The sequence below is a fragment of the Spermophilus citellus genome (genome assembly GCF_964194105.1).
Source record: "Spermophilus citellus genome assembly, chromosome: 9".
Taxonomy (NCBI): Eukaryota; Metazoa; Chordata; class Mammalia; order Rodentia; family Sciuridae; genus Spermophilus; species Spermophilus citellus.
In genome coordinates, this window is record NC_138191.1 from 98358455 (window position 1) to 98379585 (window position 21131).

Consider the following 21131-nt stretch of genomic DNA (forward strand, 5'->3'; position numbering starts at 1 on the left):
GAATAATTTCCTTCCAGAAGTAGTGTGTTGTAGCAGAAAGAATGAACTTTGTAGTAAGAGTACACAGCTCTAAATCCTTTTATCTGAGACCTAACCAGATTTTTAGTATAGAAAAATGACTTTTAACTCTCGGAGCTTTAGATTCTTCAGCTATAAAATAAGGATGAAAATACTATCTACTGTATTGAGATATTCTCATTCATTTGTAGCATATCTGTACAGTATAATTTGGATGTAAAGTGTTTAGTATTATTAGCAACCGTGATGTCAGTGATGATTCTGAATCTTATTATGTCACAATATAATGTTTAGTATTATAATTTAATATTATATCTTAATATTTGTTGATCTTTATTTACTTTTTTAAAGAACCACATTTGCATCTTGCTTTCCTTTCCATTTGAAGCTGGAAGTTTTATAGTGTTTTTTTTTTTTTTTCCAAGTAAAATTATATTTTCCTCCCTAGGAGTACTTCTTTGATTCCAGAGTATTAACAGATGGAGAACTGGCTCCTAATGATCGATGTTGCCGTGTATGTGGAAAAATAGGCCACTACATGAAAGACTGCCCTAAAAGGAAAAGGTTGGCAAATGTTTATATATCAACATTACCGGGTAAATAAATGTGAGGCCAATTTGTAACTGTAATTGTGTTCAGAATTGTTTTAAGTGAGACAGTTCAGGGCCTTAAATTGGACCCTAGATGAATGTTCATTTGAGTGGAATTTTGTAAGAGTGATATGTATTTGTGGTATAATGGTGTCTTAAACATTTGTTTGTTCATTAATTCATTCAGGCTTTTTCTTTAATTGAAGAAGCATTTATTGACACCTACTGTGTGCTGAGAATTGTGCTAGGAGTTAAGATTAAAAAATGACTAATGCATGGGGTTCTAATTTGAAGACCTCACAGTTGTGCAAACCAATAATTAAAATAAGATTAACTGAATCCTTGAGATATATGCAGTTAGGTATGTCTATATATTTTGTAACCTGAGGACTGTGCACTTCTCCAAATATATCTGTTTCATATGCCCCAGGTTCTACATGCTGTATTTAGTAGATGAGGAAAATCTTTTCTTTCACCATCAAATTTGGCCTAACACAAAAATTGGAAAATTATGGAATAAACTCATTTTTGTCGTTTGTTGACTGTTAAATTTAGGCAAGATACTTATTTTCTCTAAGCTTCAGGTTCTTCTTTAGAGTAGAGATAATATAAATCTCTAAGAATTCTTGGAAATTTAAAATTTTAACTTTAAAAATTTTAAGTATATTATTTTACAAAACTAACTAGAATACCTAATTTCTACCATATGAGTAGGTGTGTTATAAATGTGAGTTTCCTTGTCTTCAAAAATGCATGAAGCAGTGGTCTTTTAGTTCCTTTGTAATTGTGTATAGTTTATTCTGTGACTTGGTCAGTATACAAGTCCCTAGCCCCACATTATTGGTATCAGCAGTTTACTGTTTAGACTAAAGAAGAAAGACAGCGAAGAAGAAAAGGAAGGGAATGAAGAAGAGAAAGACTCTCGAGACCTTCTTGACCCCCGAGACCTCCACGACACTCGAGACTTTAGAGACCCCAGAGACCTCAGATGTTTTATATGTGGAGATGCAGGACATGTACGAAGGGAGTGCCCAGAGGTCAAGCTGGCCCGTCAGAGGAATAGCAGTGTGGCAGGTAAATAGAAAAGGCCAAAAATAGTTTGTGGTGGAAATAAAGTCATGTATGCTGATGTCATGCACAGGAGCCTATTGTTTATTTTAAACCTAATTGTATGATTTTGGACCTCATAATTTCTTAGAAGAGTAAAAATATGCTGGGGGCAGTGGTGCATGCTTATAATCCTAGCAGCTTGGGAGGTTGAGGCAGGAGGATTGAAAGTTCCAAACCAGGCTGAGCAACTTAGTGAGACCCTGTTTCAAAATAAAAAGGGGCTGGGGATATGGCCCAGTGGTTAAGTGTCACTGGGTTCAATCCCTGGTGTACACACACACACACACACACACACACACACACACACACAATGTTAACATTTAAACAATGAAATTTTTACTTTGAATAGTACTTATATATGGTTACTATCAAGGTTCTTCACAGGTTGTTACATTAAATTTACTCCCTGTATTCTTTGGAATTGAGTCAGGCTCTTCTCTCTTGTCAATTTAGCTTTTTTGGGGAGGTGGGGGTGTGGATACCAGGGATAACCCTGGGATGCTTATCTACTGAGCCACATCCTCAGCCCTTCTTTTATTTTGAGACAGGGTCTCTTCAAGTTGTAACTTAGCATTCTTTACAGAGGTTCCCCCTCCCCCCCCCCTTTTTTTGTTGTTGTTGGTGCATGTAATGATGGAATTTATCGTAGGACACAATGTACCAATATAATTTGGCTAATATTACTCCCCAGGACTTTTCCCCTCCCTCCATTCTTCCTTCTACCTACTCCTTTCCTCTACTGATTTCCCTTCTTTTTAATTTTTTTAAATTTTTATTAATATTTTTTATTTTTTGGCGGACACAACATCTTTGTTTGTATGTGGTGCTGAGGCTCGAACCCGGGCCGCACGCATGCCAGGCGAGTGTGCTACCACTTGAGCCACATCCCCAGCCCCTCCCTTCTATTTTCATGAGATCCCTATTCCCCACATTTTCTTTTTTCTTCTCTAGCTTCCACATGGGAAAGAAACATACAATCCTTGACTTTCTGAGTTTGACTTATTTCACTTAACATAATGGTCTCTAGTTTCACCCATTTCTTGCAAACTACATCATTTTCATTTTTTTATGGCCAAATAAAACTCCATCGTGTATATATACCACATTTTCTTTATCCATTCATCCATTGATGGACACCTAGGCTGGTTGCATAGTTTGACTATTGTGAATTGTACTGCCTTGAACGTGGGTATGCATGTATCATTATAGTATGATGACTTTAATTTTTTAGGATAAATACCAAGGAGTGGTATAGCTGGGTCATATAGTGGTTCCATGCCTAGTCTTCTGAGGAACCTCCATACTGATTTCCATAGTGGTTGTACTAATTTACAATCCCATCAACAGTATAAAAGCATTCCTTTTACTTTACATCCCTTCCAGGATTCATTATTAATTGTGTTCTTGATGACTGCCATTCTGACTGGCATGAAATAAAATTTCAGTTGCTAATGATGTTGAACATTTTTTCATATATTTGATGGTCATTTGTATCTCTTCTTTTGAGAAGTATCTGTTTAGTTCACTTGCCCATTTATTAATTGAGGGTTTTTTTTTTGGGGGGGTATAAAATTGTTTGAGTCCTGTTTTTTGGAGGGAGGGTACTTGGGACTGAACTCAAGATCACTCGACCACTGAGCCACACCCTTAGCCCTTTTTTTGTATTTTATTTAGAGACAGGGTCTCATTGAGTTGCTTAATACCTTGCTTTTGCTGAGGCTGGCTTTGAACTCATGATCCTCCTGTCTCAACCTCCCAAGCTGCTGGGATTACAGGCATGCGCCACCATGCCCACCAAGTTCTTTAAGTATTGTGGATACTAATCCTCTGTTTGAAGTGTAGCCAGCAAAGATTTTTCTCCCATTCTGTAGGATCTTCCTTCATATTCCTAAGTGTTTCCTTTGCTGTGCAGAGCTTTTTAATTTGATGCCATCCCATTTATTAACTCTTGGCATTATTTCCTGAGCTTTAGGGGAACAATTGAGAAGGTCATTGCCTGTGCCTATATGTTGAAGCGTTGACCCTATGTTTTCTTCTGGGAATTGCATAGTTTCTGGTCTAATTCCTAGGTCTTTGATCTATTTTGAGTTGATTCTTATAGGACGAGAGATAAGAGTCTAGTTTCATTCTGTTGTTTATGGTTAACCAGTTTCCTAGCACCATTTGTTAAAAAGACTGTCTTTTCTCCAGTGTATGTTTTTGGCACCTTTGTCAAGGATCAGATGATTGTAAATGTGTGAGTTTATCTTTGTGTCTTCTATTTGTAACATTCATTGATCTCTGTTTGTTGTTATGCCACTACCATGTAGTTTTTGTCACTACAGCTCTGCAGTATAATTTGAAGTCAGGTATTGTGATGCTTCCAGCATGCTTTTTTAGCTTAGAATTGCTGTGGCTATTCTGGGTCTTTTATTCTTCCAAATGAATATTAGGACTGTTTTTTTTCTAGTTTTTTGAAGAATGTCATTGGGATTTTGATGTAGAGTGCATTGAATCTATGTATTGCTTTTGATAGTATGGCCATTTTAACTATTAATTCTGTATATCCATGAAAATGGGAGGTCTTTCTTCTGAGATCTTCAATATCTCCAGTGTTCTATAGTTTTCATTGTAGAGGTCTTTCATGTCCTTGGTTAGATTCCCTAGGTTTTCTTTCTCTTTTTTTCTTTTTGAGGCTATTGTGAAAGGAGTTGTTTTCTGATTTTTTTTTTTTTTTCTCAACAGATTCATTGTTGGTATGTAGGAAAGCTATTGATTTTTGTATGTGGATTTTGTAACCTGCTACTTTGCCAGATTTATTGGCCCTAGCAGTTTTTTTAATGGAGTTTTTAGATCTTCTAAGTATATCATCTGGAAACAGTGAAAATTTAACTTTTTCCTTTCCTAATTTTATTCATTTTCTTTTCTAATTTCTTTGGTTACATTTTCTAGCACTGTATTAAATAGGAGTGGTAAGAGTGGACATACTTTTGTTGTTTTGGATTTTAAAGGAAATGCTTTCAGTTTTTCCCCATTTACTGTGAGGTTGGCTTTGAGTTTTTCATATACCACCTTCATGATGTTGAGATAGGTTCCTTCTAGCTCTATTTTCTTCAGGGTTTGCATCTTAAATGGGTGTTGAGTTTTGTCAAAGTTCATCACTGTATCTGTTTGATGACCAAGTGTCCTTAATTCTATTTATGAGATGAGTTGCCTTTATGGATTTTTGTGTTAAACCATTCTTGCTTCTCTGGAATAAAACAATTGGTGATGATGTATGATCTTCTTAATTTGTTGTTAAACACAATTTGTTAATATTTTTTGAAGTATTTTTGCATCTAAGTTTGCCAGGGATATTGGTCTGTTGTTTTCCTTCTTTGATGTGTCCTTATCTGATTTTGGTGTGAATATGATACTGGCTTCATAAAATGAATTTGAAAGTGTTCCATCCCTTTCTGTTTCATGGAATAATTTCAAAAGTGTTGGCATTAGTTCTTTAAAGGTTTGGTAGTATTCAAAGAATCCTTCTATCCTGGGCTTTTGTTTGTTGGAAGGTGTTTTATTCCTGCTTCCATCTCATTACAAGTTATTGGTTTGTTTAGGTTTTGTATGTCCTACAAGTGTTTTTTTTTTTTTTTCCTGAACATGTATAGAGGAAATTATAGTGAGTTAGGGAGACCTATTCCTGTTGTATTTCACAAGGAATCTTAAAAATTCCTACCAAATGAGTTTATTTACAGGAAAAAAAAAAAAACCTATTTGTTTTAGTCAGCTTTTTGTTCCTATGACAAACACCCGAGAAAAACAACTTAAAGGGCAGATTTATTTTGGCTCAGATTTCATTCCATGGTCAGCTGGTTCCATTGCTTTGGACCAGAGATGAGGTAGAACATCTTGGCAGAAGGGTGGTGGAGAAAAGCTGCTCAGCTTAAGGCAACCAGGAAGCAGAGAGAGAAGAGGCCCAGGACAAAGTACAACATATAGTTAGTCTCCAAGGGAACATCCCCAGTGACCAACTCCCTCCAACCATGAAAACTGTAGGCAGTTTCTACCACCTCCCAATAATGCTTAAGGCAACCAGGAAGCAGAGAGAGAAGAGGCCCAGGACAAAGTACAACATATAGTTAGTCTCCAAGGGAACATCCCCAGTGACCAAATCCCTCCAACCATGAAAACTGTAGGCAGTTTCTACCACCTGCCAATAATCTATCACTCAATGAATTAATCCAGAGATGAGGTTAGAACTCTCATGATTCAATCACTTCCCCCAAATTCCACTTCTGAATCTTGCTGCATTAGGTACCAAGCCCTTCAATGTATGAAATTCTGGGAACATTTTGGATCTAAATTATAACACTATTTTATTTTGTTTACTAAACTTTTTTTTTTTTTTTTTTTTTTTTTTTTTTTTTTGGCAACACTGAGGATTGAACCCAGGGTCTTCTACATACTATGAGAACTCTCCACTACTGAGCTATACCCCCAACCTTCCCGATTCTTTTAGGAGTTGTAATTTCCAGTTATTTAGATTCCTACTCTAGAAAGTATTTTTTTTTAGAGAAATATGTTGTCTTCTTCAGAGAATCAAACAGCATAATTTGTTCTTATTTTTAAAACTGGTATACGTTTTTCTTGTTGTTGTTGTTTATTTGATGTTGATGATCAAACCCTGAGGGTTTTATGCATGCTAAGCATGCACCCTACTACTCAGCTACATCTCTATCCTAGGTGTATGTTTAAAATTGATCTGGGGCTGGATATCTATAGCTAGCATGCATGAATTTCTAGGATTGATCCCAGCATTACAAAAAAAAAAAAAAAGCAAAACTCAGAAGAAAAGGAAAAAATTGTTCTGCTGATTTGAAAAATATCTTTTAAAGTTAGTCAAGTCTTTCACTAATGTAGGCATAGTGTAAAAGTCCAAGTGTTCCAAGTTTATAACATTTCATAGAGATTTTAAGATTCTTTTATATAAGCAATAATGATTGCTGTTTTTCTACTACTTTCTGTGTTTTTTTTTATTTGTATATTTTTGTGATGTCTTCTCTTAGCAGCCCAGCTGGTCCGCAACCTTGTAAATGCCCAACAGGTGGCCGGTTCGGCCCAGCAACAGGGTGATCAGTCCATAAGGACTAGACAGTCCTCAGAATGTGTAAGTATTCAGCCTGCAAATGAATTAAGTCTTGACAAGTAGATAGCATTATCTCTGTGGGTGATGGAGGTTGCTCTCTCAGATTGGCAGGTATAATCTTTTTGAGATGACATGGTACTTTGTAGAGGTGTCCTTGTTAGGCCCATAAGGTGGAATGAGCATTACTTTTGGAGTAATGTATATCTGGGTTTCTGTCAGTAGGCAAGCTACATATGTGAGTTTGCTTCTTCACTTGTAAAATAACATCTATCAGACAATGGATTTAAATAAAGTAATAACTTTAAGGCCTCACATCTTGCCTAGTGAGAAAGTATCAGTGCCATTAATAACAATATACATAAACATCAAATGTATAGCTTTTCACTTTTCATTCTTCTTTACTTGAGCTGCGGAGCCTACCTGTACAAACATGCACTTTCATTTGCTAATATAAATTTAGTTTTATTTTCCCAATTTAGACACTACTAATGACAAAATTTTTAGAAGGAACATAGAAGGAACATGTTTTTATGTAGTATGTTAAAAAAAGATAAATTTATACCAGTGTAATGTGTTGGTTTTATCAAAAGAGGGATTGAACGATATAAATTGATTGATTCAATAGAAATTATTCAGTTATTCTATTGTACTCTTTCTTTTAAATCCAAGATTATGTCCTTAGCAACAGCTTGTAATTTGTTAAGACATTAATTGGGTTTTCCCTCTATTCTCAGTTGTTGGTATACATAGACATCCTATTTTTAACAATCCATATGTGTTAGGAGTTCAGTGCTGTTAGGGCAATATGTACATGTCATTTTGTTTACATGATACTTTTGCGTTTTCGTATCACTTGACATGTGAATATCTAGTGACATACATCTTAAAAAAGATCAAAGTGTCAAATTTCAGACCCACAAGTTTTATAACTTTGCTGAATTACTTGTCTTTTAAAATTTTTTTTTTAATTTTAAACTTATTTTACTTTTATGTGGTGCTGAGGATTGAACCCAGCGCCCAGCATGTGCTGGGCAAATGCTCCACCACTAAGCCACAACCCTAGACCCTGCTGAGTTACTCTTAACCCTTGTCCAAATCATCTTGCACTTCTTAATTATTCTATATCAATAGAGTGCTTAGCCCAAACTTGATAACTATGTTTCAGTGCTTTATACTTATTGAATTTAATCTTTCAAATGGCCATGTGATGTGGTACATATAGTTTGATCAAATTTTATCAATTGGGAAACTGAATATAAGGGACATTATAATTGGGAAACTGAATATAACGGAGATTATAATTTAAATCCAAATCTTTATAGCTTCAAAGTTGTTACTGTTAAACATGCTAGACCTGATGTGATCCGTGTTTTAGAAAAACTCTGAAGAGTATTTGAAAAGGAGTAGTGGAATCTTGGAAAGAATTTACGAAGTTTCCCACCTCCATCCCAGATATTTAGTAAACATATTGTTGTGTCCTATGTTCTATACATAAATTCTTTATTCCTGTTACAACATATATCAAACATGTTAAAAAGGTATGAAAATAATAAACCTACTTATATGCATCACCACCAGGCTTTTTAACAGTTTCAAATATTGTTGGCTTTATTAAAAAATACCCACAATTGAAATCCCTGTGCATCAGCCCTCTTGAATCCTATTCCTATTATAAAACTTTCCTACCATCCTTGCCTTGCTACAGAAATGTATCTACAACTGGGCATGATGGCCTGTGTATGCCTGTAGTCCCAGCTCTTGGTAAGCTGAGTTGGGAGAATCACTTGAGATGAGGAGTTTGGGACCAGCCTAGGCAACATAGCAAGACTCCTTCTCCAAAAAAAAAAAAAAAACAAAAAACTATTATCCAGAACTTGGTACTCATATTCTCTACATATATTTTTAAAACCATTATAAACATATGAGGCATCTTCTGTTATTTATAAGTGAAGAAGCTAAAATTTATGTTTCTTGCCTGAGGTCAATATACAATTGAAATCAAAACTTGAATTCTCAGGTTGTCTCCAACCTAAAGAGACAACCACACTTCTGTACTGTCCCTCATTTTCTTTCTCTATCTCTTGCCCTCAAGCTTTACTTAAGCTTCTCATAAGAATCTGTCTAATGGACCTCACTATTCTGATGTCTAACAAAGCACCTCAATTTCAACATGTCTAGATTATAGTTTATATTTCTCTTTGTCTGCCCCCACCCATAGGTTTGTCCCTTTTCTTGTGTTTGTCATCTCGTTGTCTTTATCACTGTCTGGTTTCCAAAGCTTTTCGTTCTCCCCCACCTCTATATCCAATTAGTCCTTTAAGTCCTATTTTTTCTGCTTTTGAAAAATAACTCATAGCCATTTGCTTCCTTCTATCCTCATGGATCCCTTAGCCTAGGCTGTCATCTTCTTAGAAATGCTGTGTTATAGCAGCCTCCTAAGAAATCTCATCAGCTTTTTTTTTTTAAGATTCCCTGTTTCGTTTTTATTAAACCAGATGTTTTTTCCTGAAATGCAGATTAGATTGATCATTCTTGACCTTTTGAAGACCCTTTAGTAGTTTCCCAATGTCTTCAGTATATAATGAAATTTAGAATCCTTCATTATTTTGCTTGTTTAGTTCTTCAGCCTCAGATAAGCTGTTCCCCTGCCCTGTACTCCAATAACATTAAACTTCTTTCAGATGCCTTTTTAAAAAAAATTTCATGGGTTTTCATGCCTGTAGACCTTTAATCATATTGTTCCCTCTACCTGAAACGTTCTTTCCTGCCACTCACCTCTGCATTCTTTTATAAAACTATTTTACCCTTGAATCTCAGCTTAAAGATCCCTTCCTTTGGGAAGCTTTAATTGATGTCCACATTTGTTGAACTTTTCTTTCCTCCTTCTCCCCCCAATATGGGTTTGGGTGTTCCTACTTTGGAATTTCATTATACACTATACATTCTTTATTATAGTAATCACTGTGCTTTATTGTGATTGCTTATGTAATCTTCATATGCTCCCTGTAATTTCCTCCATAAATTTTAAATTCCATGAGGGTATACATGTTAGTGTTTTATTTTTAATACTTATAATAATGCCCAGTACATAACTGACACTCACTGCTTGTTGATGGATTGAATGAGAGTAACTATGAGTTATTTATATGAAAATTTCAAGTTCACAAGGGGAAATACATGTTCTTTGTGATGGTAATGATATCTAGGGTCTTTGGATAATAGGAAGGTCCATGAGAGAGGGTTTGAGTACCTTGGGAAAAATCTTACATTCATGTAAAATGAGGTTTTATTATTTTTTGTTAATTATATACATTATATAGTTCTGTGTATAATGTTCTAATGAAATAACTCCATAATTTTATATTTTTATAATCTCTACATTTATTAAGATGTTTATAAATTAATTTTAAAATATGCCTTTCTTTTCTTTGCAGTCTGATTCACCATCTTATTCTCCTCAGCCCCAGCCATTCCCACAGAACTCTTCCCAGTCAGCTGCAATTACCCAATCTCCATCCCAGCCAGGATCCCAGCCTAAGCTTGGCCCACCTCAGCAGGGAGCTCAGCCCCCTCATCAGGTCCAAATGCCCATGTATAACTTTCCCCAGTCACCACCAGCTCAATATTCTCCCATGCACAACATGGGATTGTTGCCAATGCACCCCCTCCAGATCCCTGCCCCATCCTGGCCCATCCATGGCCCAGTGATCCACTCTGCACCAGGCAGTGCCCCTAGCAATATGGGCCTGAATGATCCCAGCATCATCTTTGCACAGCCTGCTGCCAGACCTGTGGCAATCCCTAGCTCCTCTCATGATGGACACTGGCCTCGTACTGTGGCTCCAAATTCCCTGGTGAACAATGGTGCAGTGGGGAATTCCGGTAACTCTTCCTTTTCTTCTTTTGTGTCTGTCTATAGAAAGATTTGGTGGTTGGTATCATTGGTTGAACTTGGGAAATATAATGTGAAGAAAGGAAGGCAAACACTGTTTATGGAGATGTAGTATAGGATTAAAGTACATAGAGTGAGCTCTGTATTCAGAGTGCCTGGATTTGAATGCTGGCTCTGCCATTTATTATGATGTCTTTGGTAATCTCTGTGCTCATTACTTTCATCTGTAAAATAGGAATATTAATAGCATCAAAAATATAAGGATGTTACAAATATTAAATGAGGTAATACACATAAATGTTAGCTGTTACGTTTTTTTCTTTTTTTGGTACTGGAGATTTAACCCAGGGCCTTGTGCATGTGAGGCGAGCACTTTACAAGCTGTATCCCCAGCCCTTAGCTGTTACTTTTTAAAACTAATTTTCACTGCCTCTTGCTTGGTGTAGGTGTTATTGGCATTCATTTTATAGCTGATGAAATTGAAAGGTAAAGATCTAAACTATTTTTCTTTCCTTCAAAATCTGTGATATGTTCCATAGACTCTACTGTGTCTCTGATTAAGGAACAATTCTTGAAAGAGCAAAATATTCTAGTAGTAATTAGTAGCATTAAGAAATAATTTTTTTCTGTTATTTCAGCAATATAAATTATATAGAACATTTGAAAAACAAGAAAATCACATATAATCTCAATTCCTATATATAACTACTACTATTTTGATAAATTATGAAAATATTATTTATTCTTGCCTATTTAAAAATAGCTGATATTTGCCATATTTGCTAGTTTTTTTGTAAATATTTTTAGTTTTAGATGGACACAATAACATTTTTTTATATATTTATTTTCATGTGGTGCTGAGGAACAAACCCAGTGCCTCACACATGCTAGGTAAGTGCTTTACCACTGAGCCACAACCTCAGCTCTGCTAGTTGTATATCTAGCTTTTTTGTAGTAATTATCTTTATTTTGGAAACAAATATGGCAAATTTGAAACTTAAAAAAAGGGGGAGTATAAATTTTAACGAACCCCTTCATTACTGAACTTAACATTTATCAGTAATTTTGCTATTTTTAAAATCTGACCCTTTACCACCATTTAAAAAATTTACTGGTTTGAGTTTTTAATCAGATTCCAGACATTGGATCAAATTTGCTTTTACACTTTAGTTTGTGTTTCTAAAAAATCATGACCATTATTGGGGCTGAGGTTGTAGCTCAGTGGTAGAGTGCTTGCCTAGCACATGTGAGGCCCTGGGTTTAATCCTCAGCACCACATAAAACTGAAATAAAGATATTGTGTCCACCTGTAACTAAAAAATAAATATTTTTTAAAAAGATGTCAATTGAAAAAAAGAAGACCATTATTGTATCCAATATTATCTTATGTCCATTCCTGTAAAGTGGTAGTTAAGATTTAGTGGTTCTATTAGATCCAGATTCTTTTTTCTTTTCTTGCAGTAATGGGGATTGAACCCAGGGTTTCACATGTACTAAGCAAGCGTTCTACCACTGAAGTACATCCCTAGCCTCCCCACTGCCCTTCTTTAAAATTTTGAGACTGGGTCTTGCTAAGTTGCCCAGGCTGAGTTTGAACTTGGTGATCCTCTTGCATCAGCCTCTTGAGGCACTGAGATTATAAATATGCACTATCATGCCCAGCTAGATCAGGGTTCTTTTTGTTGGCAAGAATACTTTTTGATTGTCCGTATATTTTCTGATCCCTTGCTTTAGAAGAAACTTAACTGTCTGATTGTTCCTATTTTATTCCTATTTTAGTGACTTAAGATTGATCTGTGAGTTAGGTGATGTCAGCTTGTTTTATCCATTGTAAAGCTCTTTTCTCTCCCCTGCCTCTCCCTCTCTTTGTGGTACTGTGTATTGAACTCAGAGATACTCTACCACTGAGCTTATCCCCAGCCCTTTTTATTTTGAGACAGGGTCTTGCCAAGTTGCCCACACTGGCCTTGAACTGACAGTCTTCCTGCCTTACCCTCCCAAGTTGCTGGGATTATAGGCATAGCCACTGCACCTGGCTTCCTCATTAATTTTTACTTAATGGTCTTGTCATTTATAATTGTTACCACTATCCATTAATTCACTGGGAGTTATAAAATGATGATTTTTGTATTTACTCTTGGTGATTCTTCTATAAAGAAGAAATTTTCCTTATTAACTATGTGATCACCTTAAAACGTAATTCACATGAGAAATGCAGACAAAAACTTGATTTTTTTCCCTTTATCATTTTTCAAAGGAACTTTATGAATAATATTTATCCAAATTATACTATTTCTTAAAAAACTGATGTAGAAGGTATCTTAGCTTGTTTGGAACAAAGCAAATTATATATTTCGTGGAGCAGAAATGCCAGAATGTGGGGACTTAATTAGATTTCTTCTTTTTTTTAATTGGGGGTACTGGGGATTGAACTAAGGGGCATTAACCACTGAGCCACATCCCCAGCCCTATTTTGTATTTTATTTAGAGATGGGGTCTCACTGAGTTGCTTAGCACCTTGCTGTTGCCGAGACTGGCTTGAACTCGTGATTCCCCTGCCTCAGTCTCCTGAGCTTCTGGGATTATAGGAGTGTGCCACCGAGCCCAGCTTAATTAGATTTTTAAGATCAAAGGATATATGGCATACATGGTCCTTCTAATATGGCTTTTGCTTATGTTATATGTTTATTGTGTGTATGCTATGACATGAACCAGGATAGTTACTAAGTTGTGTGTCCATGAAGACATGCCCAGTGTTTTGCTCTTTGATATATTAGTTCAGTTTTTATGATTTCAGGTTCTTCCCTCCATCTGCCAATAGTTGACCTCTGTTTCATTTATAATTAATTAACAGAACTAATTAACAAAACATTTAACAAATTTATCAGCCATACTGTCTCACCCCTGGCTGTTGTTTGAAATGGTTCCCTCTGCCTGGAATGTCCTCTGCTTCCACTCTCACACCTTCTTCTGTCTTGCCCCAAACCTGGGTAACTCACTTAACCTCCATTTTTAAATTTACAGCATTTTCTTTAAGAAGGCTTTAACTCTAGCCAGGCATGGTGGTACATACCTGTATTCCCAGCAACTTGGGAGACTGAAGCAGGATTGTAGCTCAAAGCCAGCCGCGAAAACTTAGTGAAACCCTGTCTCAAAATTTAAAAAGCCAGACATCATGGCATATGCTTGTAATCCCAGCAGCTCAGGAGGCTAAGGCAGGAGGATCACAAGTTCAAAGCCAGCAACTTAGGCTCTAAACAACTTAGCAAGACCTTGTCTGAGGGTGTGGCTCAGTGGTTAAGCACCTTAGTAGAAGAAAAAAGAAGAAGAAGAAAAAAAAAAAAACAAACAAACCCCAAACCCAGACAAATAAATAAATAGTAACCTGGACTGTGTTTTGGGTCAGTGTAGAGTGCTTGCCTAACATGAGTGAGGCACTGAATTTGATCCCCAGTACCACACACACACACAAATACCCACTAAATAACAAAACAAAAAGCAACCCAATGGTAGAGCACCCCTGAGTTCAGTCTCCAGTACCACACACCAAAAAAAGCGGGGGGGGGGGGGGCTTTAACTCTTGGTGATCTTGTCCTCCAATTGTATCAGGTACCCTTTCTCTCCCTTGTTTCCTTAATATCCATATCATAACACTTGTCTTATTGTGTTAAAAATTGCCTGTTAGTTGTCTACATAACCCATTAGAGTGAACTTCTAGAGGCTAAGATTTGTTTCTTGTTTGTCATTCTATCTATGGTAGCCAGTTTAGTACCTGACATATGGTAGACACATTGTTCATGTTATATATTATTATGATATAATAAACTTAATAAATATTATTTTTTGTATTGGTACACAACTCATAATTAATATTAAAGCTGAAATTACCACTGTTAAAATGTAAGGACTGGGTGAGAATATATTAAAATGATAATATGGTTTTATTAGTGTAGATTATGTGACTTTTCCCATTTTTGAAATAACTTTAGTGAGATTATCATATTTATGAAAACATTTGGCTGTGAAAATTGGACATGGTGATATTGGAATATATCTTTTTATGCTAAAATACTATTCCTCAAATATAACTTATTATATACCCAGTCATATTTATTATGTACACCCGAAACTTTCAGTTAACCCTTAGTTGTAATGTGGCTTTATGAACTTAACAGTGAACCAGCAACTTTGTCTTTCTGGTTATCTCCCAGGAAGAGTAAGCTTTAAGAATGCAACTATATGGGTTTATTTTTCTGTTCCATACTCTTCCACATTCCACACTTCCTAATTTTTGAGTTCCTGCTAGGAAGGTTAGTGAATAACGATGGTGTCTTTCATTTGTTACCTAGCACATTGACCCTGAATAAGAAAATCTACCAGAAATGACCCAGAAGATTAAGTGGGTAATGTACTTTGAAAAAAAAAAAAAGTACCTAAAGATGCAGCTTAAAGGGAAATAGAGCATTGGCTATGGTGGCTCACACCTGTAATGCTAGCAACTTGGGAGGCTGAGACAGGAAGATTGCAAGTTTGAGGCCAGCCTGAGCAATTTAGTGAGACCCTGTCTCATAAATAAAATTAAAAAGTCAGGGGATGTAGCTAAGTGATAGAGTGCCTCTTAGTCCAACCCCCAGTACTGAGGATAGGGGAAAAAATGGAGAGAGAAAAGAAAAGAAAAATAGATTTTGGTGGGTGGTTAGCCATAGAATGACAATGACTCATACTTTTTTAGTTTTTACCTAAGTGCCACCACTGTATTTTTACTTCATTTAGCCTTCATAACAATCTGAGGTTCAAAATGGGACCTTTGTACTTTTCAGAACTGTGATTTGAATTTAGACCGGTTTGGTCCCAAGTTCTAACCATTCTGATCCCAGGTTCTCAACCATTACATTATAGTGCTTCAAACTTCTAATAGGACTTTCTTCCAGGGTCACTATATACTTGATTCTGGGATAATTGGCATTTTTTTAAAGATAAAATGTAAGTTCCTTAGTGTGAAATATTAGGTTTTTTTGAGATTTCTGTCCTCATCTACCTGTCCAGCTTTTTCTCTTACAACTTCCTTCTATGACTATTTCCATAATGTCTGTTTTATAGTTCTCGAATTTGCTATGCTTTCCTACTTTCAAGCTTTTTTATTTATATGCTATTCATTCTCTCTGAAACACCCTCCCCTGTTCCTTTTTGCCTGATTTGTTCTTTGTTCTTTTAAAACTATGCATTGTCAATCATTTTTAGAAAACTTCCTTTAACCTTTAAAGGCTGGGTTAATCTCCTCTTCAGAACACTTTTTGCAGGCTGGGGATGTAGCTCAGAGGTAGAGCATGCCTAGTATGCAAGAGGCCCTGGGTTCCATCCTCAACATTGGGATAAAATGTTACACATAGAACACCTTTTGCCTATCTGGTATAGCAATTATTATATATCATTGAATATTTCTTCTTGTATGTCTGTCTTATATTTGAGCAAATAATTATGATTGATTCTTTAAAAATCTTTTTGGTACCTGGATTTAGCTTAGTTCATAGCCAGTGGCAACTGAATCTTTGTGGAATGGAGGAATGCTTGAATGAACGAAATAATGTTTTATAACATGTTTTTCTTTTCTTGTTGAAATGCAGAGCCTGGATTTCGTGGGCTAAATCCTCCAATTCCTTGGGAACATGCACCACGTCCCCATTTCCCCCTCGTCCCAGCTTCGTGGCCTTACGGTTTGCATCAAAACTTCATGCATCAGGGAAATGCAAGATTTCAGCCCAACAAACCTTTCTATACTCAAGGTACCATTGCTTACAGATTAGAATAATAAGCTTGGGTGGTTTTTTTCCTGGAACAGGCCTCAGTGAAAGCTAGGATTTGGGAGCGAAAATTTATGCATTCTATAAACATTTATGAGAAAGCATATCATGTTAGAGTCTGCAAGGTATTTGTTGCTCAAGCAGGAGTAAAACAAACCCCCATGCTTAATTCACATTTTATTAGAAGAGGCAAACATAAAAATAGAAAAGTAGTTTAGAGTAATGAGTTAACATTGCCCTAGGAAAGAGTGGGATTTGTTGATCAGAGATTACATCACACAAGATTTTGACATTTGAAGTAAGTCTTGAAATTGATTTAATCTTTGACAATTTTTTTTAAAAGTTGATGCTTTTAATACCTTTATTTATTTTTAGTGGTGCTGAGAATCAAATAGCCTTTCATTTACACAAATTTTAAAAATATATAGAAACATACACATACATTTTTTTTCCCTTTAACTCTTAAGATTAGAGGGAAGGAAGATTGTTCTTAGCTAAGAGGGTAATATGTCCAAAGTCACTGAGTTTTGTCTGTCACAACGAAGAGAAAATAACAAAACCAGGGGATGGGGGCATATGGTAAATTTGTGTAAAATGAAAGTCTAGAGAGGGCAAACTAAGACCATATTATGAAAGAGGTTAGACATGGTTTAGTAGCTGTAGGAATCTATTCAAAGTTTTTCATATAGAGACATAACTTTGTTAAGTAAAAATAGAACCTGAATGACATTAGGAATTTATAATCTGCTGGTGGTATAATAGTGCCTATGGTGGCTTTACCTGGGTAATGAATATTATAAATTGAAAATTCCAGGAACTAGGAGCATTTCATGTAATCCACTTGCCTCAAAAATATCTGTTTTGACAGGGAGGCTTCTGGTATAAACCTTAGCTTAATACATTTAAGCCTTCCTAAATTATTCATATATTGCTGAGGCACTTCAGTATTATAGGATGGCAGAAGAATATTGACTGAGTTCTTATCTTGAGTAGATAAGTAGGGTTGAGGGAAGTTGTTATTACCATTTATACAAGCCTTTCCAGCAAAGAAGAGTCTGAAATTCTTCTGTGGTATGTTTCTCCTCATTGATTCTTCTCTTTCATTTCTTTTTATCTCATCTCCTTGCATATACCTATATTTCCCTCTTCCTTTTCTTTATTATTTCCTCTCCAAATATTTTGTCATGCTTCATCTGCTATTATATAAATAGGAAAAACGAGAATTACCTATAAGTTAATTCTAAGGGGTTGTCAGATGCATAGGCACAAGCCTTTCAGTTTCCTGTCTGTGTTGTATCCAACAGACAGATGTGCCACCCGTCGGTGTAGAGAGCGTTGTCCCCACCCACCAAGAGGAAACGTGTCGGAGTAATGCGAGTCCATTTTCTTTCAGCTGGTCTACCGATGCACAGCAACCAGCCAATCCTGCTGTCTCAAGGGTATCCGTACCTCAATGTCAGTTACATTCAGCAGAAAAAGTGACATTTAATGGAAAGCAAAACAAATCAGGTCCTGATTTAAAATTTTAACACGTTTAGATAGCTTATTTAAATTCTAAGACTGTTTTTAAACACTGTATTATTTGTATATAAATATGAACTATAGTTTTTACTAGTATCACTAAATTGAGTGATACAAATTTCATCTATTTTATTACCCTATTTTTAAGGGAATTTTATGTTTTGTTTAACCTTGATGAATTGTATAAAGAGAGAATTTAAAAATTACATTCTTTATTTTCTATTAGCTGTATTCATACTTTGGTTGCTTCAGACTTTATATATATATTGTTCTTAAGAATTAGGAAAGGATTTCATGTGTTTTAAATTTGTCACTTCTATTCTTTACAGAACCTTGTAGTGCCAAAAACTTTTTAAAAGGTAAAAAAAATAAAATAAAATACAACATGAAGATTCAAAATCTTTTTCTTTTACATACTTGTATATTGAATATATTCAGAAAGTTGCTTTTGTCTGTATTTGCAGTTCTATTTTAAGTTAATAAATTTTTTTATAAGAGTCAAATTTGGTTAATTCATCTGGGTAAGATGATGGATCTATAACAGGAATTCAAAGGTCTGTTTTACTTTTAGTGAGTATTCTAAATCAGACATACACATCTTAGGATCTTTTCATGAAAAATCCCTTATTCTTTTGGATTTTTCATAACCCTATGAAGATGATGGCTACAGGTACCTTCTCTATTTCATCACTGAAAATGTGACTTTAAAGTATCAAGGTTTCCTTGAAAATTAATGTTCAAATATTTCATCTTCCTCCAGTCTTGGAGAACAGGTGATGAAGTGTACATGGGTATTCATTTTAATGTTCTCCGTACTTTTGTATATATCTGAAATTTTCGTTGAAAAAAAACCAACAAAATCTGTAACACAGAATGCCCCCCAGTTTAGCTTTCCTTCCTGAAGGCAGTATACTATAAGGCAAAAGTTATTAATTGATAACCTGGTAATTAATAACCTTGGTTTTACTTACAGAATTATAGTACTAATTTTCAGTATCTTGCTTTTCCTCTTTCAGTAACTGCCAGTGTACAATAACTGGCAAAATGTCCAAGTTGAAAAACAGACAATTCTAGTTTATTATTTATCCAACAGTAACTCAGTTTTATAAGTTTGCAAAGTTGATTATGAATTCAAATTCATAGAAGAGCAACTGAGCTAAGTTATCCAGAGAGAACACACACACAACTATTGAGTTCATGTTGTTGTGAAATATTTTATATTGTTTGACATGAAGGTTAAATTTTCCCTTGCTATTATGATTATTCAAAAATACATGATACAATGTATAATTTATTTGTCCAGTCTTCTTCAGATACATTTTTTGCTGTTTCTAGCTTTTCTCGTATATATAAAATGTATGTAAAACAATGATAGGATAAAGTTATTTACATGTACATTTATTGTTAGGTTAAATTCCTAAAAATGGGATTATTGAGTAAAAGGATGAAAGTTCTAAAGTATTCTGCTACATATTGTCCAACTGCCCTCGCAAAAGAGTGGTTACCAATTTGCAGTAGCAACCAACAAAGTATAAATGTATTAGTTATGTTATAAAAAAACCTTTAAATTGCTGTTATTTTTTCCTTGTAAAAAAAATTTAATGTGTTTATTGAGGAAAAATAGCCTTATATAAAAGTACAAAGTATACAAATCACTCAAAAGTCCATCAAACAGAAATAAGTATTAGTACCTTGTAAGCTTCATCCATTCTAGCCATCTCAGAGATATGTACAATTTTATAAAAGTAGGCTCATATATCATATTTAACAAACATAGCAAATTAATTTCACCTGAATTCAATAGAATGAAAACAAATATGAAACTGAAGAAATGTTCAGCTAAACCCCTCCTCCCCATAAGAGTTTAATTCTAAAAGATTCCTCTTAAAATTAAGGACAATTATGGAAAACAGTGAAGAGGCTGGTGTTTTTCTTTTTGGGAGTTGAGGGTACCAGGGATTGAACTCAGGGGCACTCAACCACTGAGCCACATCCCAGCCCTATTTTGCATTTTATTTAGAGACAGGGTCTCACTGAATTGCTTAGTGCCTTGCTATTGTTGAGGCTGGCTTTGAACTTGAGATCCTCCTACCTCAGCTACTGGGTTACAGGTGTGCACCACCAGTCCTATATGATAGATGAAACCAACAAACTTGAGTTTCTTTACTTCTGTTTATTATTTCTACATAGGACCATGTTCATATTAATTTGAACCTTATAATCATTTCTTTTGTTTAAAAGTTTCTAAAATGTTTATTACTACTCCTTTTATAGCCTTCTCTTCTTATTTGGTTAAATTTTATTACCAGGCTTTTTTTTTTTTTCTCCCAGAGTTCACCACTGTTTACTTTTATTACATACTTGAGAATATTTATTCCCTTTATAAATTTTTTTGAGGGTGGGTACTGGGGATGGAACCTAAGGGTGCTTTACCACTGAGCTATATCTCTAGTCCTCTTTTACTTTAAAAAAAAAAAAAAAGTAAAAAAATTTGTTTTGTTTTCGGAAACAGGGTCTAATTTGCTGAGGTTTGCCTCAAATTTGTAATCCTACCTTAGCCTGGGATTACAAGCATATTCCACAACACCCAGCATATTGACTTTATAGTTTAAGGAAATTTTGGCAAAGTATGAAATTCTTGACACAAAATTTTTCTAACTTTGGAGCCTTCTGCTTTACTGCATTCCATAAGTTTGTTACATGAGTTCAGACCATCTTGCATCATCCCTGTTATTTGATCCCCTCAGCTTAGATCCTAACATAATTTCTTGTCTTTTTAATTCATTAGGATATTTGAGAATGCTAGGGTTCCTTTAATTCATTAGGATATTTGAGAATGCTAGGGTTCCTTTTGTATATTTTTGGTATTATTTTGATAGCTTTCTTTTCCAGTTTTTATTTCCTTTGTTTGTTTTCTCTATGCCTTGTTTTATTTTTTAGAGACAGGCTCTTGCTGTTGCCCAGGCTGGCTTCAAGTGATTCTCTTGCTTCAGCCTACAGAGTAGTTCAGATCAAAGGCATGCACCAGTGCATCTAACTGTATCTTGTGGTGTGTAATGAGACTTTCATTTCTATTTATAAAATTTTAA

The 21131-nt window shown here is 35.2% G+C and overlaps 1 protein-coding gene across 7 annotated transcripts in view; it reads left to right on the top strand.

The window, feature by feature from the left end:
* TUT4 (terminal uridylyl transferase 4) overlaps positions 1-20851 on the top strand; it is a 126888-nt gene extending 106037 nt beyond the window's left edge. For 2 of the 7 annotated variants that reach the window (XM_081307134.1, XM_081307140.1), the window contains 6 exons: positions 467-582; positions 1459-1682; positions 6749-6849; positions 10263-10710; positions 16345-16503; positions 17915-20851. In XM_081307134.1, coding sequence (XP_081163260.1) covers positions 467-582; positions 1459-1682; positions 6749-6849; positions 10263-10710; positions 16345-16503; positions 17915-18003 — 1137 coding nt within the window. In that variant the 3' untranslated portion in view covers positions 18004-20851. Of the gene's footprint in view, positions 1-466; positions 583-1458; positions 1683-6748; positions 6850-10262; positions 10711-16344; positions 16504-17825 lie in introns of all 7 variants that reach the window. The other 5 variants (XM_081307135.1, XM_081307136.1, XM_081307138.1 and 2 more) reach the window with 5 other exon arrangements.
* The last annotated feature ends 280 nt before the right edge of the window (positions 20852-21131 follow it).